The sequence below is a fragment of the Pinus tabuliformis genome, chromosome 5_1 (assembly GCF_031772625.1).
Source record: "Pinus tabuliformis cultivar Carrire ecotype Pingquan chromosome 5_1, CPIR1, whole genome shotgun sequence".
Classification (NCBI taxonomy): Eukaryota; Viridiplantae; Streptophyta; class Pinopsida; order Pinales; family Pinaceae; genus Pinus; species Pinus tabuliformis.
In genome coordinates this window covers 450,377,853-450,405,484 of record NC_142305.1, presented here as the reverse complement: position 1 = coordinate 450,405,484, position 27,632 = coordinate 450,377,853, and the positions used below count along the sequence as shown (strand labels likewise).

Genomic DNA, 27,632 nt, shown 5'->3' with positions numbered 1-27,632 from the left:
ATTGGGTTCATCAAAAGTATTGTTGATCCAAATCTCTATATCAAAGTTGTGGATAATGAGTCAGTCATTATTCTACTGTATGTGGATGATCTATTTATTACAGGTGTAGAGCGAAGGATACAAAAATGCAAGAAGATACTGGCAGCGAGATTGGAGATGAAAGATTTGTGACTGATGCATTATTACCTAGGTCTGGAAGTATGGCAGAAACCTGGGGAGATATATCTAGGGTAAGGAAAGCATATAATCAAATCGTCACAGAAATTCGGTATGATGGATTCCAAGCCCGTGACTACTCCCATGATCAGCGATCTCAAGAAGTTGAGAAGCTCTGACTCAAATCTGGTAAAATCTACCACCTATCGTAAGCTGGTGGGTTCTCTGATGTATCCAGTAATTACTAGATCGGATATATGTTTTGTTGTGAACATTCTTAGTCAATTCCAGTTGGAGCCTCGTCATGATCATTGGAGAGTTGCCAAGCATATTAAGATATTTACGTGGCACTATATATCACTGCCTAAAGTACGACAGCAATGAAGTCAAGTTGACAGGTTTTAAAGATTCTGATCGGGATGGCAATGAGACTAATGGAAGAAGCACTATTGATGGATGTTTTAGTTTGGGATCTGTTATGATCTCATGGATGAGGAGAAAGCAAGATCCCATTGCTTTTAGTAGTGCTGAAGTTGAGTATGTCGTTGCATGTGAAGTAGGAAAGGATGTTGTATGGTTGAGGAAACTTCTGCCATATTTGTTTGAGAAGCCTCTAAGTCCTATTGTGATAAATTTTGATAATCAAAGCAGCATTAAGATGTCTAAAGATCCTATGTTCCATGCAAGGATGAAGCATATCAACAATAAGTACCACTACATTAAAACTTGGTACAGGATGGGATCATGAAGCTACAGTATGTCCCGACCAATGAACATGTAGCTGATGTGTTAACAAAGTTTCGTCCTAATAAGAAGCTTGAATATCTTAGAAGCATGTTTGGTTTGGTTGATATTACTAATCTCGTTGATGATAAATGTTTGGAAGAGATTTGAGGAGGCATCTTGTGTAATACAAAATGCTTGGGAGGATGTCTGGTCGGTCGATGTGTTGATGTCTAGTTCCCGAAGTAGGGAGCGTGGCATTGGTCATAGAGCTATGACCTCGCATTACGCACCTAATTCCCTGGGTTGATGTTTAGCAAGTAACGTTGATGGTACCTAGAGAGGCTAAAAGCTTTAGTCCATCTTAGTCCCACCCAGATAGATTGCCCTAGTCAAGAATCTAGTCTGTGGCACTATGTGTGCCTAAACTCTTTGTAGTTCTTGTGTTTTGAGATCTTCCTTGTACTTGTATATACATGTGTAAATTATGAATACCTCCCTAGTTAAGAGGGAGTGTTGAAGAATGTAACTAGGTTCGGTCTTCATATTTATATTTGAGTCATTATGAAATGTATTTATCAAAGAATGAAAAAAGAAAAAATTATTATTATTACAATGACTTATTAAAGCATGGGTTTCATGCTTGGGTCATCATCTTATAGGTCAAAGTCCCCATTGAGGACTTCTAGGTTTTATATTGAGTCATTAGAGTCATTGTCCATTTAATGAGACCCTTCTTGGGCTTTTGAATCATGTAAAAAGAATTATTATTGAGTCAAATATGTAATTTGTCACATCCACACCAAGTCAGCCCTTCCCTGATGAAGTCGGCATATAAGAGGATAATTCAACCCACAGAAGAGGCTATATATACAAGTGCAGTTCGATCTATTTGCTCACTCACTCAACAAGTTCAATACACAAGAAGGAAGTGCAGAAAAGTGTGAAGTTCAAGGAGAAGAAGGAAGAATTGGAAGAATACAAGTCAAAGTTTTTTGGCTGTCTCTTTCTCTTTTGTACGAAGTTACTGGGTTGTTGCTGGGGTCTAAGATCTGTTGTTGGGGAGGTCGAAGTTCTGTTGCTGCATAGGTCGAAGTTCTGTTGCTGGAGTTTTGTACAAAGTTACTGGGTTGTTGCTGGGGTCTAAGATCTGTTGCTAGGGAGGTCGAAGTTCTGGAGTTGTTGGGTCGAAGTTCTGCTGCTGCATAGGTCGAAGTTTTGTTGCTGGATAGGTCGAAGTTCTACTGCTACATGGTCGAAGATCTAGATCGAAGTTGCTTCTTGAAGGAAGGGTTGACTTGGTGGTTGGAGGAAGTATGTGTCTAGGTCGAAAAGTCTTGGATTATCTCATCTTAACTAATCAAGGAAGAATTTTGATTGGGTTGTCCCCTAGATAGGGTTTTTCCCCTGGCTGAGTGCCTACATCCTGTGCCTTTTGTTCTTGTGATCTTCATACAAACATAATTTGGTAATTGCTTGATGAAAGATAATATAATAAAGAAGTAAAAGAAGCCAACATAATTCACAAGTAATTATCAAGAAAGAAAAATCAAACCCTAATACTACTAGCACTGATTTCTCAACACAGGCTGCCATTGAAACACTAAAAAAAGCAAATTCAAGATAAACAATCCTTGCCCATTATGAAGAATCTTACCACCATGCTCAGAGTCAGCATACAATTTCCATCTTCTTAAATCATCCTTTGTTTGGAAATTAAATATGCATAGCTCGGAAGGTGGGGCTAGATCTTCAAACTTCCATGATAATGCTGTTAAGACAAGGAACCCAACCAGTTATTAACAGAAGAAAATAACCATGAGGCAAGATACCTTTCCAAAGAGAAATAGAAACCACAAAAAAATGATGCAAAGCTGAGTTCAATGTAGGTTCCTGTGTTATTATCAAGAGTCAAAGAATACTAAAGGAAAGAAGAAAATGAATTAGATTATTCTGAAAACACATAGGTTGGTTATAGATAGAAGTGTGTAGATCAAAGTTAAACAGCTAACTCCCATTGTCTTAGACACATATATGGGCCACATAGAGAGATATTTCAGATATGCTGCAAGAGAAATAGAAAATTTAACACCAAATAATTTTACGCATCACAGTTGTTTATTGCAACAAAAAGCAGTAATAAACAGTTGCGGTATCAACAAGGCACCCAAAACAACATAATCACATAAGATCTACGAATTGCCACTATGATGAGAACCAATTGTTATGTCTTATAGCATGGGCTGCATCATATAGGAAACTCTCAAATTTATTCTAGGAATTAATTGGCATAGATGCAAAATTCAAACACAATAAAACTGTATTATGCGTGACCAAAAGCTTCACACTTAACATTAGAAATGGCATTCTTTTCAATTGGTTGTGGCAACATTATCGTATTGAGCAAGTGGCTTTATCTCTGAAGAGAGGAGACAGTGGAGTCCTCCTTTGGGTGCCTGGCATCCTTTAAGTTTCACCAAGTAGCAGATATCCACAAATACATTAAACAAATGAGTGTGTTTTCGAGTTTTGAGAGAACTCTTTTTGCTGTTTGAGTGTGCTGGTGGGTGTTTCCCTGGAGCAGCAGTGAAGACTGGGGGACAAGTGCAAAAGGCTTAGGTCTTTTAAGGTAACCTTGGAGCAGATACAGGGTGTGTCAGAGACAAATCTGCTTTGCAGCTTTAATGGTTTCATGCAATCCCAAACTGCATTACCAGGATGGTTACAGATTTCGTGGCCCAGTGCGGTAAACATTCCTATCATTGGTACATTGTGTCTAGGGGAAATTTTGTAGTAAAATTTGAAACTGCACAGAGAAGTGCAGGGCCCTTCTTATAACTAAAAATCTCCTTTCGGGAACTTAGTACCAAGGAAATCAAATGAACACTCAGGCAAAGTGCCAATGTCACCTCACACAATCCCTTTCACTTCAAGCTAGAGCTTGCTAGCCTCAAAAGGAAATCCCTAGTTAAATCCACTAGAGTATTCTTATCATGCAAATCTGCACACGCAGATTCACCTAATAACTATAGGGAAACTGTTAATTTTTTTTAACAATGGTATGTTCTATGCTTAAGCACAATTTACTTCAATGTTCCTTTAGCAGCCCAATGAAAATTTCCAATTATATCCAGTAGCAATCACATTAACTTATAAACATTGACAGTTAATGCAGAGAGAACATAAAATCATATGTAGAAAACAATCCAAGACAAGTGAACACAAGATGTAGCGGATGCCAGGAACAAACCCCAATGTGGGGAAACCCTTTGATCAAATCTTCTTCACATTCTTCAATAGTTCAGCAGAGAGAAAGAGTACAAATATCATAAGTACAAGCCCAAAACAGATCTGCCAAATCAGCAGTCAATGCAGCCCTAACCAGAAAGTCAATGGTGGTCAAAGCTGTCCCAAAATGTCCTCCAAACAGCAGTCCAATTCGGTCTTCCAGGAGAGTCAAAATCAGCCCAAAACAATTTGGTCAAACCCAGTCAAAGGAGAGAAAAACACTGCCGTGATTTTCTACAGCCAAATCTGAAGTCAACACTGGTCAACCTGTCCCAAACTCCTCGATTTCTGTGCCAATAAATGTGGCCTAGAGAAATGGGATTCTGGCCCAAAAACCGAGGTCAATGCTAGTCAAATTGTTGAATTGTGTAGCTTGGGAGATACTCCAAGCCCTAGGATTCAGGGTTTGGAGGACAAAGCGCCACAAGGGCAGCTTGTGAGCTTGGAACTCATTTATGGGGTTTTGACACCCATCGTGTTTTGGGGCAAAACCATGATGGATTCATGACATGTGATGGATGAGGATGATAGTGCATGGAAAGAAGATTCCAACGCATCGAAAATCGTCCGAATCCGAGTTGCCGTTTGGGAGAAATGAATTTTTGGAATTGACATAATTATTATTGGATTTTTCAAGTAGGCCGACTTGAAGTAAAATCCAAACGACATGTCTCTTCATGTGATTGGTTGGAGGCCTTAAAGGCTATATATTGAGGACGGATTGGAGTCATTATAGCATCCAACAAGGTGCAATACATATCATGTTGAGCTCTGAAATCTCAGGAAGCTGCAGCCAGCTAAAGAAGACCAAAAGGGACAGCGTGGAAGGGCTTAAGGACAGCGTGGGCATTCCTAAAGTGGAGGCCGAGTTGCTGAGATACAGTGGACTGTTCTAGGGCATGTTTAAGGGTTGTTTCTAATGCGTTGAAGGGCTGGTTGATGAGCAGAGAACGCCGCAGGGCTGGAGGTTAAAATGCCACTGTTTAAGGGCTGTTTTGTGTGGGATAAACCCTTGTGAAGGCTGCCGTAAACCTACAGGATTGCTGTGTGTTAGGCCACAGGCCATACCACCACAGCCAAGGGTAGCGTAGGCAGATTTGAGGGCTATCTTGTGCCCTACACCTTCAACGAAGTGGAGAACACCTACACAAGGAGGACCGCAGATTTTAGGGTTGTTTTGTTCACAGTTGAAGGGCTGTTACAGCAGTGTTTGGTGCACTAACCAGTCATCTGGTCACAGCAACTAAAAGGTGAAGAACAGCAGTATGTTTTGGTGGTGACAGGTGTATTGGATCAGTTGAGGGTAAACCTGTGGGAGCCAATTTGGAGGCGAGATTGGGTAATCATGAAGCCTTCATCGGTGCAGATTTTGCAGTGACAGTATTGGGTGTCATAGGACTGTTGGAGGGAAGCGTGTTGGCTACCCAAAGTAGCCCTAGACGAGCTATCTTGAAGGACGAAGAGCAACTGAAAGTTGGGTGAAGGAAGGTGCCGAAGTGCAACACTTTGATGGACGAAAGTTGTTGCTAGCCTGGCAGATTGGAGCTCGGGAATTGGCCAACCCAAAGAGCAGTTTGATGATCACGTGTTCATTGTAGCAGACGTGACTTGCAACATTGATAGGAGGCAGCCCTCTTGGAGTCTCGATGTGTAGTGGCCTTGATGGACTAAGGCACTACTAGTGAGCAGTACGGGTGCGACGGACTGGCAGAACAAGATACGACATAGAAGTGTTGCAGCCAAGTTTGTCATTGTATCTTGTAAACATAAACTGTTGTATTTATCAAATTTGGATTAATATAACGATGATTGGTGATTGTACATTATTGTACAATTTAATTTTTTTTGTGTATCATTGTGTGTATTGATTTACTGCTTTATATTTCCGCTGTGCAAAGTAGTTTATGGTTGAGATTCTTGGTTTGGTAGCATCAGTGATTTTAAGACTCTAACCTAAACCCAAGGTCATGGAAATTCAACACAAATCCCCCTTAGTCAACACTCTGAAACTTCGACCTGTTTTGCCCCAGAAAAACTCGGCCTCCCGCCACATGTGCAAAGAAGAAAATCTGCCTTCAATGGTTGTACAAACCAAATAAGAGAAGAGAGAGATGATGTGATGTGTGATGAGTGAATGCCCAAATGAGGGAAGGGTCACTCCTATTTATACAATTTATAAAAGAGCAAGCTGAGATGCATCCAAATGCAGAAGGGGGAAGGCATAGACCCCTTCCTCACCAGGATTCAGGAGGTCCAAGACCAGTTGTCAGCTATTAGGGCAACACCTCAACCCACAGAGCTAGTACGATTGGCACTATACAGTATCTCCGAGGAGTGGCAAGTATTCGTCCAAAGTATTTTGGGCAGAGATACCTTGCCAAGATGGGATAGGATGTGGATCGGTTTGCAGCAGAAGGAGTTGAGACGAGCTCTATTGAAGAGCTCCATCAATGGCAGCAGCAGTGGATCGAAGCAGGTGAAGGAAGAGGAGAATGTGGCCCTCACATCGAAGGGTCCCAATCAGGGACAGGGGGAGCAGAGGAAGAAGAAGGACATGTCTAAGGTCAAGTGCTTCAGGTATGGTGAGCTCAGTCACTACAGTACCCAGTGTCCTCTCAAGAAGAAGGGCAAGGAGGAGAAGCAGGACCAACAGGCACCTTTGGCAGAGATCGATAGGTTGTCCTCAAGGCTGGAGGAAGACTTCGCCATGTTTGCTGATATACCTCCAAGAGTGAGGTAAAATGACTTGTAGCCCCAGGCAGGATCCTTGAGCAGTCCACCTCTTGGATCAGTACCTTGCTATGACGGCCCACAGTATTCAGTAGTAGGATGGATCATTGATAGTTGATGCAATCAGATGCCAAGTGACAGTTGCAAAGACTAGTAGCAGTCAGATGTTGGGGAGCGCAGTGCAGAGTTGGCAACAGTGCAGTTGGCACAGTGTAGAGTCGGCAGCAGTGCAGATTCCTCAATGATAGTGCAAATACTAGCTGCACTTTGAGACTCGGGAGACAGATGCATCATATTGATCACTGATGATTCAATATTTAGGATGCTTCTCAGTTGTAGTTGTTGCAATTGCAGCTGCAACAGATGAGAGGGAGTTGCAGTGTTGGCAGCAGTTCAGCAGGGTTAGCAACAGCACAGATGCAGCGTATATCGAAGTTGCGCAATGGTTGGTGGGTAGTATGGCCAGACATCAGCAGCGTGACAGGAGATGATGAAAAGACAGGGTGTGCAGTAGCACTAGAACACATTCCTCGCTAAGAGGGAGTGTTAGTTTTTGTAGCATCGGATGTGTTCTAGCCTTGAAATTTTGTGGAGAGGCTAGAATACATGAGATCTCCAAAACCCAGAAATCGTTTCTGGAAATTCCACCTAGAAATGACTTAATTAGATTATTAACCAGTTTTTAAATATTTCCTAAGTCTAAACTTAGGGAATATGGTTAATTAATCAGAATTAATTAAGTCAAGGCGTGAATGATCTAGAAACTCACACAGATCGACTTCAAGATGATCCTAGCCATTGATTAAGATTTAATCTTGGCCATTGGAGTCCCAACAGAGGATTATAAGAATAAGTTGATGGGAACTTGGAGAAAACACTTCAATAGTTCGATTCTTGGTAGATCGATTTTCAGAGTAGCAGCAGTTAGTTGCCGGAGAGAGAGTTAGAGATCGAAGTAGTGAGAAAGGGGTAGAGATAGTGAAGCCAAAAGAAGATTTCCAGATCCGATGAGTGCATTTGCAGAGAGGCAAGAGAACCACAGAGAGGATGACGTTGGGGCAGCACAGTAGTCTCTAGAGGCAAAGTTGATTTGCTGAGAGATATTGACATTTTCAGTTCCAGAGGTCGGGAAGGAGTCCCAGAGTATCGGAGAAGCGTCTTTCTAGTCAGCAGAAGGCAAAACGACTTCATCAAAGTCCAGTCTGAGGCTAGATGTTCAGCCAGCTACGCAGAGCAGCGCAAAGACTGACATAGAGGAAAATTCCTCTCCAAGTTTTTGCCAGTATTTCTCTGTAGGATAGCCAGTTTCGGCATCCAGTTGTACTCAAATTATTTCACTACTGCTTAAAAATAAAACCCTTAGTTGTTGCATCGGTTTTCCCAAGTTGGGTTTTTCCTGGCACTATTGTCCAAAAATAATTTGTTATTTTATGTGTGTGTGCTAGCATTTCTTCCAGCGTTTATTCTTCTGCAGTCTTATTTATGTAGGTTGCAGTGTGATTTATTCAGTATTTGTTGTAGCAAAAAGTAAATAAATTGTTAAATTAAATTAACAATTAGGATAATAATTTCCAGTTACTGCAATAGGATTCCGATTTGTAATTTTCATATATTAGAGGGGCGGGCCGACTTGATAAACTTTGGGAGGAAAGTCAAAAACGTCAACTCACACAACATGACTATGTGGCTTTGATAATAGACTATGTAATCCCAACCATTTTGTTGTCATATAATTTCAAAATAGCGAGCCCCTCATCCACGATGAATACCTTTAATAATCCAATAGGTACAATTTTCTAATATATATATTAAATAAAATTTAAGTCATAACATTTAATAAAAGAAATGAGCTTTATGACCCATTTATGTATCCAACCTTAATTAACAAAACCCTTCACCTTTTGACCATTGACCATATTAAAGTTTAATTTCTTCATTTAATGTGACTTAGGCCAACCTCTAATGCCATGCCACATCATCTCCCTTTGGGGATTTTGGCCACAAGGTGGGGATCTTCAAGAGGGCATATCTCACAAACCGTGAGGATTCTCGTGGCGTGCAACATACCACAAAAAACTACTCAACGGGGAGAATCCAATAAGGATGGTCCGAACTCGAATAATCATGAATTGTCATGTCATTTTGGTCGACAAAAGGCGGGGCGCATCTACAACTTTGACATCAATGACAGGTGTTTAGTAAAAGTCAAACTCCAGGGTTGACATCAATGACAACACTATTCAACACCTAAACCCACATCCTTGGTAGCCTCCTGCTCATCATCATGAAAGACCCTTTGGATCTCCAATAGGTTGCATCCTTCCACTCTACCTAACTCTCTACTCCCTCTGAACTAGAAGCTCTTCCAATCATTTGGAATTGTTCTAGATGTTTGTACAATTTCTCCCTCTCGAACACAAATCACTCTTACTGAGTTTATGCTCGATCCTAGGAGAATCCTTTGAGATGCCCTTTAAATCTGCTAAGTTAATTTCTTATGAACACAAGTGGATCTATGTCGCTATTCACCCCAGACATATTCTCTAACCATTTACTCATTGGTGCTATGAGGTTAAATCTCTCCTCATATTAAAGTAATATATGATATTACTTTAACACACTCCAGGAAATTCATTAAGTAATTACATTCAGAAAATTCAAATGATCAAACATTGACTATCTCAGAAATTCAACTCCTTGGAAACTTCGGCCTCTTCCTCAAATTACTTCCCACATGTGAGAGAGAGAAAAGTGTGAGTGATAAGTGAGTGAATAGTGCATGTGAAAATGAGAAGTTCAAGTGTCTTTTTATAGTGATTTTAGGGTGGCCAAGAGGAGCGTCTCTTTGCAAATTAAATTTTAATTTTCTTTCTTCTAATTTAAAATTTATTTTTTCTTTCTTTTAACTTGTGTAGCTAGGGAATAGCTCCCGCAACTACCAAAAAAACAACAGACATGTCCTTTGATAATTATTAATTATACTAATTATTTATTATTTACATTGTTTTATATATACTTATGTTCATAACAATATAAATGTGGCTCACAAGTTAAATATCCAAAGGACTTGGAATATAATAAATAAATCCATTTACCATTTAGGATATATATATATATATATGAAACAATTGATATGCTAAGATAGTACAATAGGGCCATGTATATATAATATATACCTAAGTTGAGTGCCCTTTCATTAATAATCATGTCCTTTGAGATATGTCATTTCATAATTATTAATTGATAGTTGGACCTTGATGATCCCAACAAATATAAAAGGAATGATTCTTTTAAGTTGAAGCTTACTTGGACTAATTTTTGCAAAGGTTGAGCGAGAATTATGAAGGGACTCAACAAGGTTGTGCTCTAACAACGAAATACCTTTTCCTTTGATTACAGTGGATATCATAATTTCAATTAATTGGATAAACCACCTTATCAGATCATCAACCCATTTCCTTCGACATTCCATAGAGTGCAAGTAAGATGTGTATCTAGAAGACTTAGTTTTTGCTCAAAGTCTAAAATTCGCAATACCCCGACTATGTGAATATTAGTGAGATTGTGTGTTGGGAGGATGCAACCAACCAAATCAAAGTCTTTCTTCAAGGGTAAGATAGGGAGATTGTTCCTATTGGGTGAATGCATCATAAAGAAGTCACATATGAGCTTGAGGAGTCTAATATAAAACTCCAAACTGCCCCAAATAAGAGTTATAAGCTTGAGTCACCAAGTTTTGACATTTTCTTAAGGTGCATGAAATTAAATGAGGTCAAGAAGCTCAACTACAAGCCCAAATCCACTAGATTAAGTCAGGGTATAGGCCCATCCAAGCCTTCTTTAAAGCTCTAGCTACCAAAAAAACTTTTAATACCAAAGCCAACCAATCTATTGAAGGGCATCTCACTAACACTAAAGTGATTGAAAAGGATTTGTAGCACATTAACAAACAATGTTTCCTAATGATAGAAAGCCCTTAAGAAAAACTCCTTGGTTATCAACCTTGTAGTTCTAAAAATGGGTTATTCATACAACTAATGATTTATTTGACAACCAAGTGAAGGATTTGCTTTCATGGATAGAGCTCAAGGTTAAGTTCAAGTTGGCAACCTAATAAGATAAGATAATTTTATTAATGTCCAACAAAGGACCACAAAAGTAGGTCAATGAGACTGAAAGATACATTGGGTGTGAACACAATGCATGATTGTAAAAGCAACTCCTAAGTAATGCTAAAAGCAAGAAAAGGAAAGCTAAAGAAAAAGTATAGGATATGTAAGCCTCTACTAAGCTAATCACTAGGTCTAGTTGACACTGAAAGATGTATATAATAGTATCATAGGTGTGGTGATAAAAGTGACTGTGTTTAAGATTGGAAAGTTGGACATCTTGATGTTGATCAAGAAAAAGAGATCTGAGGAAGAAGTCAATGAAGTCAATATCTCTAAGGCTCGATAATTGACCAAGGGTGAGGGGGGTCATTAGGCCTCGAGGATATCAATCAATCTCCCATGGGGGTTTAAGGGAGATTTGAGGTCTCGCCACTCAATGGTCTGAAGTGCTCTGGAGCTTTGCCTATATCTTATTGCTTTGAACTAACGAAGCAATGTGAAAGTAGGAGGTGATCCTCCTAGTAGTCTCATGGAGAGGTGAGAAATGCAAGAACTAAGATATATGGCTAAATATCACCTTGATGAAGAAGGTTAGGCATCTCTGATCATGGTATGGGAAGAAAGTGGAAAGGGAGCTCCTCCAACCACTCAACAAGCAATAGTATCATCCTCTAATCTCATAGCAGAAGAAACACTTCAAAATGAGGGTTACCTCTATCTCTGGCTTCTATGGGTAACAAATCTTGCGAATCTTATCTGGTCAAAAAATATGGTGATCGGACAAATGCATACACCCCAAATGCCTGCGGGGCCGAAGGGTTGAAGGGTCGAAGGGTTGAGGGGCTAGCCGATGGGCCGAAGGGCCAAGGGGCTAGGTCGAGGGGCTGGCCGATGGAGGTGGTAGGCTGAAGCCAAAAGTAAAAAAAGAAAAAGAGACCCCGGGTCGAGGGGATAGGAGATTAAATTTTAATCTTGTGAAGCTGAACTGGTTGAAAGCCCATGGCTTATAGGCTGATGGATTATTTATATATATGATAAAACATAACCCAACAAGGTTGGGTGGGGTTGGTGGATGTTTGGTTGGAAGGTGGGGTGATGGGGCCCCATCAAGGATGGGTGGTTCAAGGAGGGGCCCCATCACCCCACCTTCCAACCAAACATCCACCAACCCCACCCAACCTTGTTAGGTTATCTTTTATCATATATATAAATAATCCATCAGCCTATAAGCCATGGGCTTTCAACCAGTTCAGCTTCACAAGATTAAAATTTAATCTCCTATCCCCTCGAACCGGGGTCTCTTTTTCTTTTTTTACTTTTGGCTTCAGCCTACCACCTCCATCGGCCAGCCCCTCAACCCAGCCCCTCGGCCCTTCGGCCAGCCCCTCAACCCTTCGACACTTCGGCCATTCGACCCCGCCGGCATTTGGGGTGTATGCATTCCACCCAAAGTCTATGAGAAGCAACCCAGAGTTGGCCCAAAGGGGTCCTAAATGATTGCATCCAATGTCTTTGTGTATTTGGGTAGGGGGAATGCAATGATGCCATCTCGCAACTCTGAGAAGGATAGGTAAAGAAAACATCTTTAGGCCTGGGCTCTTTAGAGGTGAGGTCCAAGTAACTTGGATTTATAATCTGTGAATATTGTCTTGGATGGCCCAATACAAATCCTTTCTAGCCAGCAAGAGATGGTTTGGATCTAATAGGACTATCATGGAATAAGTTCAAACCTTAAGTTTGAATGATCTCTTAAGCTGGGCCATCAATCACCCCATGCCTAGTGGTAAAACTAAAAATGCATTCAATCTACCAAATTCACAAAATACAACTAGCTCTATTCTAACTATCAATTGGGTCTAGCTTGGGTGGTTAAGAGAGGTTATGCTTCTCACCTAGGTCCAAATCTCACTTGTGACACAGTTTCCCCTTGTATGTTGATTGGGATTAGCAAGGTATCAACAATCTCACTCTCATTTAACTGCTTGAAGGTGGGATGAGATGTTTCCAAACATTTTTTGCTCAAAAGGTTAGCTCAACAAAATTGTTGCCAATATTGTTGGGCACTTGGCTAGTTTTGTGCCAATAGGTGCCTAATTTAATACCCCTAGGGCGCTAGTCTACACCAACAAGTTAACAAGAGATGACATTGGTAAACATCGAGAAGCATCCCTTGGGTTCCCTTGCAAGATTTTTGTTGGAAAAAAGTAGCTTTAATCTAAGCCTTTCCTTGAGGGTCATTTGAAGAAGCTTTGTGTGAAAATTCAGCTAACCTCGAATCCTACTGCAAAAACTGATTAAGTTTCTTCTATTTGTTAAATAACTTGAACAAATTATTTACTGCATTCTACAGTAAATATCAAAACTAATACACTGCAGCCTTCACAAATACAATATTGCAGAAGAAAAATAATGCTGGAAGAATAGATGCACACACACACACACACATAACATCGTTATTTTTGGACCAATGTCCCCAGAGAAACCCAACTTGGGAAAACCGGTGTAGCAGCTGAGGGTTTTATTATTATGCAGTAGTAAATTTGAGTACAAATCTATGGAAGCTCAAATCTAGCTTTCCATACAGAAAAATAACTAACAAGAGATCTAGTGAGAAAAATATCACTCCCACCGGTGATCCAACACTGACCTTGGCTCAAGATGAGCTACCCCTTGCTGCCTTTGCATCAGCCTACGCAGATCTGCATCCCACAGCTCAGACCAGCATCTCTCTCGCTAACTGATCAGTTGTTATCTGGAAAATCGATCCTCCTAGCCTCCGGGCTCCCACTCTGGCTTCTGGCACTGAATTTCAACTTCTCCTCAGCAAAATACGGATCTCCCTCTGAAGCTCTACACTGCCTCTCTGTGGCACTCACTGCCTCTCTGCTATGCACTCACCGGACTGGAGAAACTTCCTTCTGGTCTTACTATCCCTGCCCCTCTCTCACTGCTTTGACTTTACTGAATCACCTTTGGCAACTCACAATTGCTACTCTGGAAATCAATTTCCCAGCAAAATCAAATTTATGGTGGCTCCAAGTGTGTTCTCTAACCCCCATCAAATTTTTTCTTATAATCTCTCGTTGAGGCTTCAATGTACAAGATTAAAACATAATCGATGCCTAAGATTAACTAGAACTCGATCCATGTCTTCTTTTACAAGGTTTCACCGTGACTTCATTAATACCCTTTAATTAATCAGTTTTCCTAAGTTGAGACTTAGGCACCATTAAAAAAAGATCAATTATTTTAATTAAGTTGTCTCTAGGTGGAATTTCCAAAAATGATTTCTGGGTTTTGGAGAATACATGTATTCTAGCCTCTCCACCAAATTTCGTGGCTAGAACACAACCGATGCTACAAAAATCAACACTCCCTCTTAGCAAGGAATGTGTTCTAGCGTTGCAACCCACTGAAGCAACACCCTGTCTTTGCACCACCTCCTGTTACATTGTTGATGTCTGGTTGTTGCTGCCCACCAACTACTGCGCAACTCTGATAAACGTTGCATCCGTGTTGTTGCTAGCCCTGTTGAACTACTGCCAACACTGCATCTGCACTGCAACTCCCTCTCCATCTGTTGTTGCTGCAATTGCAACAACTGCAACGGAAAAGCATCCAAAATTACTGAACCAACTATGGTCAGTATGATGCATCTGTCACCGAGTCCTGACTGCTGCTAGACTCTGCGCTGCCATTGAAGCCTCTGCGCTACTGCTAACTCTGCTCTGTGCCATTTGCACTGCGCTGCCGAGTATCTGACCTGTTACTAGCTACTGCAGATGTTACTCTGGCACCTGACTGCACCAACTGCCACTGATCCATCCTGCTACTGCATGTTTTGGGCTCCTGTAGCAAGGTATTGATTCATGAGGTGGACCTCCTCAAGAATCTTGCCCATCCTATAGCTCTCTGGGGCTACAAAACCAAATCACCCCACCTCACTCCTGAAGGTATCTTGGTGATCATCACAAACTCTTCCTCCAATCTGGAGGACATCCTATCAATCTCCGCGGATGCAGCCTGCTGATCCTGCTTCTCCTCCTTGTCCTTCTTTCTGAGAGGACATTGAGTGTTGTAGTGGCCAAGCTCACCACATCTGAAGCATTTCACTTTGGAAATGTCCTTCTTCCTCCTGTGCTGCTCCTGCTACCCCTTTGATGCGAGGGCCACATCCTCCTCTTTGTTTACGTGCTTTGTCCCAACTGTTGTTGCTGTTGCCAGTGATGGTGGTCTTCACCAAATCTTGCCTCATCTCCTTCTGCTACAAATCAACCCACATACGATCCCAGTTTGGCAACTTTTCTCTGCCTAGAATACTCTAGACGAAGACTTGTGTTAATTTTAGGTATGTTCTATGCTTAGAGCAATTTATTTCAATTTTCACAGTTAGCTCCATATCGTTTCCAGATTAGCAATCACATCAGCATTGAAGTAAACTGCAAATAGAACATAAACATAAATCGCAGAAGACGAGCCAAGATAAGAGGACACAAGATGTGGCGCTAGCCAGGGACAAACCCTAATGTGGGGAAACCCTTGATCAATTCTTCTTATATGTTCTTCAATAGTTCCGCAGAGAGAGAGAGATAGTACGTTTACAACAAAAGTCAACACTTTGACTTATCTAGATAGAGCATAGATCATCTCTAAGAAGATGATACATGAGATCAGTTGCAGACATGCTGCTTCAACTGATTCTCCAAGGTGACTCCTTCACCTATCGTTGTGTTGCATTTCATCATCATGCTGCACCTCACCGCGCTACACCATGCTGCACCCATCATCACTATGCTGCATCTCATCATGCTTCATTAATCATGACTGTACCCATCACTGTACTGCATTATATGCCATTGCTGCACCATGTTGCCATCCTAACCTATGTGTTGGCTGCACCTTGCTTGCTTGTTGTCCCTAGCATGCTTGTTGTCCTTAGCATGCTTGTTGTTGCATGCTAGTTGTCCCTTGCATGCTCGCTGTAACATTAGATGCTTGGTGTATTTGCTGCTAAGTACCATACAACTGTCCCAATGTTAGTTAGTTGTCCCTTGCATGTTGCTCTCTTTCGGAAACAGATGCTCCGGAGTCCGGATGTTTCGGCAATTCTAGCAGTTCCCGACAGTTCCGGTTGTTCCCAGCAATTCCGGCAGTCCCGGCAATTCCGGCTTTTCCGGCAGTTCCGACATTTCTGGCATTTCTGGCTTTTCTGGCTTTTCTGGCAGTTCCGGCTTTTCCGACTTCTCCGACATTTTCAGCTTTTCCGTCAGTTCCAACTTTTCCGGCTTTTCCGGCGTTTCCGTCAGTTCCGACTTTTCTGGATTTTCCGACTTTTCCGGCTTTTCCGACAGTTCTATCTTTTCCGGCAGTTCCGAATTTTCTAGCAGTTCCAGCTTTTCCGGCGTTTCTGGCAGTTCCGGCTTTTCCGACAATTCTTGCTTTTCCGGCAATTCCGACTTTTCCGACTTTTCTGGCAGTTCCGGCTTTTCCGACAGTTCCGGTTTTTCTGGCAATTCCCGCTTTTCCGGCTTTTCTGGCAGTTCCATCTTTTCCGGCAGTTCCGACTTTTCCAGCTTTTCTAGCAATTCCGGCTTTTCCGACAGTTCTGGCTTTTCTGGCTTTCTGCCCTCTGGATCAAGGCAACGTCATTCCTTAGGATCTCTCCTCCTACTAAAACCCAAAGACAAGTAGAGAGAGGAAGAGATCCCAAGTGTGTTGAAATGACTTGAAGGCCACCTCTATTTATACTAAAAAGTTGAGCACATGTGGGGTTTATTTGGTTGTTGGCCGACCTTGACGAATTGTCTTATAACATAAAGAAATTCATAACTCCACGAATAATTATCGAAATCGGATGATCTTTAGATCAATCCTACACCTCTCAATGAGAGGGATTCAAGAAAAATATCAGCTGCCATAAATAAGATGACCCACATGGAATTTGGCCCTAGTTGCCAATTTTAACAACTTGCAACTCTTCGGAAACGTTGTTGAGAGCAAACTGCACCAACTCTGTAGGTTGAGGCATTAACCCTACTACAAACAGTGGAATTCAGATATCCTGAAGCCTAGTAAGGAATGGGTCTATGCGCTCCCCTTTTTGCATCCTCGTGCATCCCAGCGTCTCCTCAAGGTACATCTTTCGCTGCTCAGAAGATCCCTCATATAGTGTAGCAAGTGCTTCCCACATCTGTCGAGCAGTATCTTTGCCAGCTATGTGAAACACCACGAGATCTCGAACCCCATCAAGAATCAGCCTCTTTGCCTTCGCCATCTCCTTCTTGTAGGCCTTAAGTGGATCTACATTTGCGGGTACAGCTACCACTCCATTGATATAAGCTTTCAAATCGTACTCATCCAAAAGAAAGGAAATTCTTGCCTTCCATATCACGTAGTTGGAGGCTCCGTCCAACCAATTCTGATCTCTGAGCCATGCTGATGCCATCTCTGCAAAAATGTCGAATTCCTCCTCTTCTCCTCTATACAGCTGTTGACTAGCTCTACTCACTCCCTACTAGAGTGGGCAAATCTGCTCACGACTACTGCTGCTCTATTAGGAAAAACCGAATTTCTGGGCTAGAAGTCCCCTGAGGAAAGAATTCCCTTAGTGTGTGCTCTTCCTTCCTCCTGACGCTATTTTGCACTAGCAAACTACTGCAAAATAATTGTGTCCCAGCTAAAGATCTGCTCTGCAAGGAAAAACATTGTGTCTCTCTCTGCCTCTGGTAACCTTTGATCTAGAAAATCTAATCTCTATCAACTCTCTCAGAGAAATAAATCTTCCTCAGAAACTGACCCTCCTGGCCCAAGGATTGTGCTGCCTCTTAAGGGTTTCGAACTGCTGCCTACGCAGAAATTCGAACCTCCTTCTCCTCTACTACCGAGCTCTCTAACTTACGATCTGTGCTCTGATACCATGTGAAAATTCGGCTAACCCCGAATCCTACTACAGCAACTGATTAAGTTTCTTCTATTTGTTAAATAACTTGAACAAATTATTTACTACATTCGACGGTAAATACAGAAACTAATACACTGCAACCTTCACAAATACAATAATGCGGAAGAAAAATAATGCTAGAAGAATAGATGCGCGCACACACACAAATAACACCATTATTTTTGGACCAATGTCCCCGAAAAAATCCAACTTGGGAAAACCGATGCAGCATTTGAGGGTTTTATTATTATGTAGTAGTAAATCTGAGTACAAATCTATAGAAGCTCAAATCTAGCTTTCCATACAGAAAAATAACTGATAGGAGATCTAGTGAGAAAAATCTCACTCCCGCCGGTGATCTGACACTAACCATGGCCCAAGATGAGCTACCCCTTGCTACCTCTGCGTTGCCTCTGCGTCAGCTTATGCAAATCTACGTCCCACAGCTTGGACCAGTGTCTCTCTCGCTAACTGATCAGCGACTATCTGGAAAATCGATCCTCCTTGCCTCCGGGTTCCCACTCTGGCTTTTGGCACTGAATTTCGACTTCTCAACAAAATAGGGATCTCCCTCTGAAGTTATGCGTTGTCTCTCTATGGCACTCACTGCCTCTCTGTCATGCACTCACCAGACTGGAGAAACTTCCTTTCCGTCTTACTATCCCTACCCCTCTCTCACTACTTTGACTTTACTGAATCACCTCCGACAACTCACAGCTGCTACTTTGGAAATCGATTTCCCAGCAAAATCGAATTTCTGGTGGCTCCAAGTGTGTTCTCCAACCCCCATCGAATTTCTTCTTATAATCTCTCGTTGAGGCTTCAAAGGCCAAGATTAAAACATAATCGATGGCAAAGATTAACTAGAACTCCATCCATGTCTTCTGCTAGAAGATTTCACCATGACTTAATTAATACCCTTTAATTAATCAGTTTTCCTAAGTTTAGATTTAGGCACCATTAAAAAAAAATATTTTAATTAAGTCGTCTCTAGGTGCAATTTCCAAAAACGAATTCTGGGCTTTGGAGAATACATGTATTCTAACCTTTCCACCAAATTTCATGGCTAGAACACAAACGATGCTACAAAAATCAACACTTTGGGCTAGTCAACTCCAAGTAAATACATTGGCTCTTACAATTAAGAAGGGTTTGGAAGCTAGAACTGGAGCCACGGATTAACATACCTACAACTTCAAAACTTACAATATCCCCACTGCAAGCAAGTTGAAAGTTGAAACCATAAAACACTTATTCTAGTTTTGTCCCTTAGCCAAGTCTGCATGGACCTGGTAAAAGTCTGTATATTGTCAAAACCTCCCAAACTTTATTACATGGAAGACAGCATCATTACGAGACTATCCATTGGAAATAAAGTTCCAATTTGCTTGGATATTTGTTCATATTTAAGTGCTTTGCATTCTATGGAAAAAACTTAAAGAAGTATTATTTAATAAAAAAGGGCTTTCATGAACTTTGTCGTGGTAAATATGCTAATTTTTGCAAGTTTTCCCTTGCAAATACAGTGTAAGTGCAAAATATTCAAATGGAAATGGTGCATTTACCGTGCAAAATTCCAGTATTTGTTGTTCATACTTTTAGGGTCCCTGAGATGCTTGGGATCTAACTTTCCAGCCAATCTAGATGTTTCAATTGCCAAGGAATCGACTTGGGCTCCCTCCAAGTTATCCAGGTAAAAGGTTAGCTCATAAAGGATTGTTTTTTAAAAGGACTTGTTGCACTCGTTTTGTCAAAGTTCTGAGGAAGCAAATGTACCATATTTTTCTTCAAAGGATCGAGATCATCAGTAGTCAGCACTATATTATTATAAACCCAGTTTGCAAATTTTTAATGTAAATGATGCTAGTAAGACCATGAATATATGTAACAACCTAGGTAATCCTATTATTTTGGCGAGAGTTTCATCCTAGGAGTTTTTTCGTGTCACTGATTCATTTGTGTTTCTAAACATGGATGGTCGGCAGAGTTTTTCCCTCCAACCTCACCCCAAAGCTAGGATGGAATTCTTCGTCAAAATTTTAGGTGAGTCTTAGTGTTCTAATCGAGTCTTATGTAAAAGTGAATTGGGAATAATTTAAGCTAGTTCGCTAAATTATTTTATTACAAATCACTTGATCTACTAGATCATATTGTGTCGCAAATTGGGTATGTAATTTGAGGGTCTAAGTCGCACGAGTATCCCCACTTTAAGGATTGAATTGTAAAAGATCTTATGTAAAAAATGTTTTAATACATGGTCCCTCATACTTAGACACCATGGTTAAAATATTAGAGGGTGGAAAAATCATTAAATCCTCTCAAGTGTCAATTAATTAATTTTTCTGGCAAAATAAAATTAAAAGTTAAAACCTAAGCCAGAAAATTAATTAATTAGAGTCAAATTAAAATGTCTTACGAAAATTAAATTCTCCAAGTGAAAAATTCGTGAGTCTTAAAAGAATTAATTTTTGGAGGTCTTCCACTAAGGGAATATTGGATATTTTAAGAAAAATTGGACCCTTGGACCTTGATGGTTAAGTCAAAGTCAATTTTTTTATGAAACTAACTCAAAATAGTTTAATTTTGAGCTAATGAAAATGAAATTAAATGATAAATTCGAAAATTTCTCAAAAATAAAAATTCAACGGCTAAGATTAAAAGATGATCAAGTATTTTTCTAAAGTCGGGATTATTTTGACAATGATCAAGCAAACTAGCCATTATTTTTCACTTGGAGGATTTATCTATAAATTAGAGAGTCATTTGAGTCTCTAACCATCTGATTTTTCGCTAAGAAATTGTTGTTGAAGCATTCATGTAAACTATTATCCCACTAGGAACTATTTTTCTATCATAATAAAGACTTTGGGGTGCAATTCAAGGTGTTCCATGTTCATTGATTTGTGGTATGTACTGACTACAGGCTTTCCTATGTTGTGCTGATAAATGATAAGATCTGTTTTTCATTAGATGGAGATAAAATCATTCTATTGATAGTTTTGGGCTAATCTTAGGTGATTTGATTCGTCATATGATTAACAGATTGTCTTGAGATAAATACATAGTGTTTGCAAGTACTTCAGTCCTTGGTCTCCAAGTTCACAAACTATGGGCAAGGATCAACTTTGTTTGGATCCTGAATATTTATGTGGTGGATTAAATCTTCGCTAAGGCTATAGTGTGCATGGGGTTTCTAAAGTGTTTTTAGCCATTTATCAAAGAAAATAACCATAAAAAAATTTATTTCTCAAAAAATTTAATTTTCAAAACCCTTGTATATTTGTAAATTTTGTGAATAATTTTGTAGATTAAATTTGTAAATTATTTTTGCTAATTGGGGTTTTGGGGTTTTAAGATTTTGTATATATTTGGGGTTTGGGTGTTTTATTTTCATTTTTTGCAAGTGAGATCCATTGAAGTCAAGAGAAGATGCTGAAGTAAAGCTAGATCTAGGCCCTTGAGAGTAAGATCTAGTCTCTAGAATTTTTGCAGAGCCAACCATTGAGAAATTTGTAGCAAAATTCATATCTGGAAGAGAAAAAAAATTCTGAAGCAAGGGTTTCATTTTTTAGGCCTCCTGGGCCCTAGATCAAGCCCTCCTAGGGCTAGCGTCTCCCTTCCCTTGGCCTGCGTCATCCTTTTTTGCCTTTGTGTCATCTTTTTTGGCCTCTTGGAGGCAAGTTGTAGCCTCTAAGGGCCTCGGCCCTCCCTTCAAGCCCCTGTGTTGGGATTTTAAGGCCTTAATGGGCCTGGATGTGGGCTTAGGAGCCTCAACCCCCCTCTGTTGCCCTTTGGGCTAGCCGTGGCCCTTTAGGGCCCTAAATTTCCCCATAGCCCCAGCGTCCAGTCCTTTGAGGCTTTCTCCCCCAGGGTTGGCCTTTCCCGGTCCTTTCTTGCCATTTATTACCCTTGATCTGCCTTCATAACCTCTTTTTCCCTCAACGCTAGCCCTATTAGGCCTAGTGTTGACCCTCCTTGGCCCTAGTTTGCCCTAAATTTATCCTTGAATTTTCTGGACTGAATAATTGGTGATTTTGCGGGTTTTGGGCCTCAAAAAAACTATTTTTTGACCAAAGGATCCCAAAGTTTCAGCAAATTTTGACCAAGGGACCTTCAAGGCCTTGGGTCTAAGGTTTGTTTTCTAAACCCTAGCTTTTCACTGTTTTGTCTCTACTGTAAATTTTATTTTATAACAGTGATATTATGAGTCCTAAATCACATTTTATTTGGTCAAAATACTATTAAATTGCAAAATTTGAATTTTCCTAAAATTTGGCCACTTGGGCATTCATCATTTAGCATAGATCTGAATTTTTGCTTGTTAGAATTCACTGCATAACTAAACATATCAGGTCTGCAATTTTCTAAATCACACATCTAAAAGGGCTCAAAAAGTTAAGTTTTCAGTTTTGGCAAATTTTTTCAAGTTTTGGGCATGTTTTGGCAGCTTGTTGTAGCATAGATAGCTCACTGTTCTTATCTTTTTCTACTGCTGTAATAAATAGATCAGATCTGGAATTTTTCTGAATATTGCAACTAAGGGGTGGGCTAAAAATCATTCTTCTACTTTGGGGCATCTCACCAATCATACCTAATCACTATTGGCTTGTTTTTCTCTTAGATCTACGGTTCTTTCCTTGCTGCTGTCATAAGTCTCTTATTGCTGTCATAATAGTCACTTATTGCTCATAAAAGGATCATTGGAACATAAGTGTTTTCATAGTTCTACATTTTATGGTTACTTGTTCCTAGCATTTACATTGTGGAAGTGGCTAACATTGTGTTTTTCTTATGAGTTTATGTGTTCATATTTCACATCTAATACACTCACTTACTAAAGCGCTTAAATCATAAATCATCTTGGTGATAAGTCTCTTGGGCATATTAACATCTTGTCAATCCAGTTGAGTTTCTCTTAATAATTGGCATTGAGTAATAAGATCATACATAATCTTGTTTGGAAACATCTTTTTGGTAATTGTGATTGGCATCTTATAACTTTGTCATTAATTGATAAGTGGATGAATTGATCTAATTTCTTATCAAGAATTGGTTAAGCATCTTGTGGATTAATTTATTGTTGAAGCTTGCACTTGAATCTTTAAGCATTTCTCTTGTTTAAGATTGTTATCTCATCATTGTTAAGTACTCTTACTATAAGATAATTCACATTAAGTACTTAAATAACATAAATTAATTTTAACTCAAGATAATTTCACTCATAATCATTGCACAAGTATCCCAGGACTTAATTTGCATTAATAACTTAACTCCAAGCATAAGCTTGGTTGATAAACTCCTAGGACAACCCTTTTCCAATTAGCTTGAGGGATTCAATCCTTCTTAGTGGTTAACCCAGTGACCTTGTAGTCGTCAGAGCCACAGTCTCTGCAGTGCCAGAGGAACTGGGTGGTTGGAACACAGGGGGAGGTATCGTTAATCAGGCCACTCCCTACTTCCCGTTGTCTTCCATCTCACAACCTACTTTGAAGATTGTTTCTCAAAACAGTTAAGGAAGAGGTTCAACTTAGATTAGGCATTTAATATAAAATTAACCAAGACCCTTGCGTCACACCTAGTTCTTAGGAATTGCATCTCATATAGGTTAGTCTATCATATTAAGCAGTAGGTGTCCATCTAGTTACTTGGTCTAAATTTGTAATAAGAAATAATTGTGACTCCATAAGGCATTGGTCTCATATTTAAAATCTAATCTAATCATTAATCTTGCTCAATTCTACCGAGTAGCTAGGCCACTCATCCGTGTCTCCCAAACAAGTTGGTTCCCAACTTGTTTTCCTCCACTTCATTTCCATAGGGACTACCCCCCATAGCCTATTGTTGGGAGACAGCTAGAACAAAATGGGCAGGGATCAGAGTGACAGCCCCTGCCCTAAGCGGTTGTCGTGGTGCCTGTACAATCCAGGCAACAACAAGAATTACGGAATTAAAATACTAATCATATTATTTTGACCCATTTGAGGTCAAGAGTTGGACTTTGATAAAATTAGCTTAGCGTATTTATCTACAGTGGCATGAGTGGAGGACTATTAACCATGCTCAAAGGCATTTTGGTACAAACAATGTTCTTCTAGATGATCTTTATCATGTGGTTCCAGAGAGTTGTTTATATAAAACGCAGTTGCATGGGAAAGGTCCTATCTAGAGGGATTGAGGATGGCGAAGTGGGAAGCCTATTTTTATAATATGAGACAATACTTTTATGAGTTCATGAATCACTACTCTAGAGCTCCACTTATGTTGGAGCCCGGATATCCAATGGGGTGATGACCAACGAGGTGTTCATCCGTTTGGAAGGCCCATGCCCCCTTTAGGCAAAAGTCTGGGGGTAGTTGTTGTTAATTTTCAGACCATGGCAAACAAAGTCTGCACTCAAAGAATAACCCTAAAACCCTAGGTAACTTTAAAGCTTGGAACCTTTAAATTCAGCAATCTTCGAATACTAAAATATATAGTCACATACTGCAGAAAATAATAGCAGGAAATACACAGGTCTGTCCCAATCACGTCACTGTTTTATTAGCAGAACACAGAACATTACAGTGCAATAGAACAAGCACTAATCCCTCTCACTCACCCAATGGAATTCCCTGACACTTATAAAACACAAGAGGCCTCTAGGGTTTACAAATAACATTGGTCCAACCCTTGGATCAATCTAGCAATAAAACCAACCCTAAACCTATTTCTAGCTTGTGGAAGTGCACCCTGAGCCTGCATGAAAGAATGCCTTGATTAAAATGCTCAACAAAGAGTGGCTATCATGCATACAAGCAAGCATTGTATCCCAAAGATCTGTGCCCTATTTAAATTAAGTCAACTCATGCGCTTTTCTTCTAACGAGAAAAGCAACTGCTAGTAAAATACAAAAGCAAAACCCTAGATCTGAAAAAGCTAATAATGGAACTGCCGTATTGAAGCTGGAAGAGACTTCAGATTAGCACATGCATATTGAAGGTGTGCATGTGCCCTATACTCTCCCAAGTAACTTCGTCATTCTCCTACTAAACCTGCTGTGCTAATCTTGCTGACTCCTGTGCCTGAGAGCACCCTGCTGCTGCTGCATGAATCTGAATAATACTGCAGCTGTAACTACTAACTGTGTGCACCCGTATATAATGGAGAAGGTTATCAGAGCTACAAGTAAATCTAAAGTTATTGCTTCATCACAGATTGGTTGTTAAGAGTTGGATGCACAAAGTTGCCATTATTAATTCAGCCTGTGTAGTTTGGGGCAGGGAGGAGATGGCTCAACATGGTTTTTGGAAGTGTCAGCCTGACAGTGTCTTTTGGGCATGGTTTCAGGTTGAATTTCATTCACTTTTTGTAGCTCTGCTCCCATGGAAGCTGCCCCTCCTAGGGACTCTTGGATAGTCATGGGCAGCTGCAAATTACTTTGTCTTTCAGTTGATCTGGTTGAAATTATCTTTTTGGAGAAACGTCTTTGTAAATTTACATTCAATGAGGTTCCTACCCCCTTTCTCTTAGAGATTTGTCGAGCTTTAACCAAGAGTTACCTCTGCTCCTACAAGTTGACCATTTTGGGTGGATCGGCCTTCTTCCACCCAATAAACAGGATAGTCCCGGCCTAGGCTCAGCCTAGTCACCAGAAAAATAATATAGGAAGCATTTTCAAAAGAAAGTTTAAAAAATAAAAACAAAATTATTAAACAAAGGTCCTTTATGATACCAGAAATAGGTAGCAAAACTGGAAACAGGAAAGGAACAAGAAATGGGGTTAGATGGTTTCAGGGGATAAAAAATATGAACCCGCACGCCCACCCTGCTGTCAGAATATATCATGCATATAAAATTGATCATTAATGTACTTATGGGTTGTCGGGATAAGAATGGGAACAGGAATGGAACGAGAAACAGGTCTCCTGGTCAAGTTTGTGGTAACATAGTAAGGATGATCATGTATAGATGGATTTCGAAAGAGACACCGGGAAAGAAGATCGATGCTGTTAGAGTTAGACTAAATCTCTCTCAGGGGCAATGCCTTCGGGAGAATGCAGCTTTAGATTTCCCATTTCTAGCCTAATGACCGAAAGTTTTTCCGAAACCTAGTTGTCTTTGTGTATGAATGGAAGGTGAAATAAATTTGTACACGATAAATCTTCAGTTTTGGCCCAATCATACAGACCATGAAGGATTTTGTCATTTGTTGTTATCATATTATTAACTACATTTGCACCGTATTTAGTATTTCTACCACATAATTTGAATTGGTTTAGTTTCTTTGTGGGGCTAGGCAACTATCCCTTTGTTATTGAAAAACGAACGGGCCAAAACAGCCAATATTGTGTACAGCTGCTTCAGTCCACGCATATACATTGAGGGCTCCCAATAAAAACTTCCAATGAATTCATTTGGAGAATAAAGAATGGTCTGGGATTATATTCTGTACCTTTCTTTGTGGCGTTAGAGGCAGCTTGCCACAGTGCTCGCAGCCTAGACATCTCCAATTATGTTCACTTGATTCCAGGCTCTGATATTAGTTGATCGCATTAAGTCTTGTGTTTGCTGTGACTCGGGTGGGAGCTGCTCTGCATTCTCACACGCGCAGGTGATTTGTTTGAATGTAAGTCGTCGCTTTCTTTATTTAATTTTCAAGAAATAGTTATTTTATTGAATATCATTTTTACAAACCTCTCTTTCAAAAATTAGCGAGTACAAAATGTGATGATAATATCCCTCCAAGCTTAACGACTCAAATATCCCTCCAAGCTTAACGACTCAAATTTGAGAAGTTGATCATTTTGAATTTCAAAGATACTTAATGTATTTATTATTTTAGATCTATTTAGCTCTGATTCTATCAAGGGCGGAGAGGGATCCAATCTCTTCAGGTACAAACTTCTTTTTTTAGTGTAAAAATTGAGGAAAGGTTTGCACCTAAGAGATTTGATCCCTCTTGACGCTTGATACATCCGAGGTTAAGATGGATCTAGGTTAATTATATAAAACTATATAATATCGATATTTGTGTCTATGTGTCTCTTTTTTATTCACTCTCTATGTCTCATCCCCAAACATACACACTCTCTTTCCATATCTATCTCTCTCTCTCTTCTTCCCTCCGTCCCTCCCGTCCTCTTCTTCTCTGCCTCTCTATCTTTCCCTTCTCTCCTTCTCTCTCTCTGCCCTCCCACTCTCCTCTCTCTCTCCACCTTTCTCCCTCTATGTCTTGCTTCTTCCTTCCCTCTCTCTACCCCATGCAACTCCATCTCTATCTCCTTCTCTCTCTCTTTCTCTCCAACCTCCCTCTGTCTCTTCCCCCATCTCTCTCTCTCTCTCTCTCTCTCCCCTCCAACTCTATCATATCTCCCTGCCTCTCCCCTCCATTTTTGTCTCCCTCTCGCTCTTCCCTCCTCTCCTCTCTCCCTCACTCTCTCTCCATCTCTCCTTTATTCTTTCCTCCCTCTCTCCCCTTCCAACTCTCACTCCCTTAACTTTGCTTGTTGTCATCACTTGGATCCTTAGTTAAGATGGATCTATGTTGGTTCTTGCTAATATTATTTATATTATATCAATTCCACATCTTTAAATATGAAAGTATTCTCATTTTCTGTTTTATTAAAACCTTATTTTAATTTCTATGGGAATATTTTTAATAGTAGTGAGGATAGAGGATTTAGATATATCTCAAAAGTAATTAT

General features: G+C 40.2%; 1 protein-coding gene across 6 annotated transcripts in view; it reads right to left on the bottom strand.

The window, feature by feature from the left end:
- The window catches only part of LOC149165433 (putative complex I intermediate-associated protein 30), a 240,653-nt gene extending 214,083 nt beyond the window's left edge, over positions 1 to 26,570 (bottom strand). For 2 of the 6 annotated variants that reach the window (XM_089432308.1, XM_089432311.1), the window contains exons 1-2: positions 26,381 to 26,570; positions 2,537 to 2,650 (exon numbers count right to left, since the gene is read on the bottom strand). In XM_089432308.1, the coding sequence (XP_089288434.1) occupies positions 2,537 to 2,650; positions 26,381 to 26,432 (166 nt within the window). In that variant the 5' untranslated portion in view covers positions 26,433 to 26,570. The remainder of the gene's footprint in view (positions 1 to 2,536; positions 2,651 to 26,380) is intronic. The other 4 variants (XM_089432307.1, XM_089432310.1, XM_089432309.1 and 1 more) reach the window with 3 other exon arrangements.
- Between the last annotated feature and the right edge of the window lie 1,062 nt (positions 26,571 to 27,632).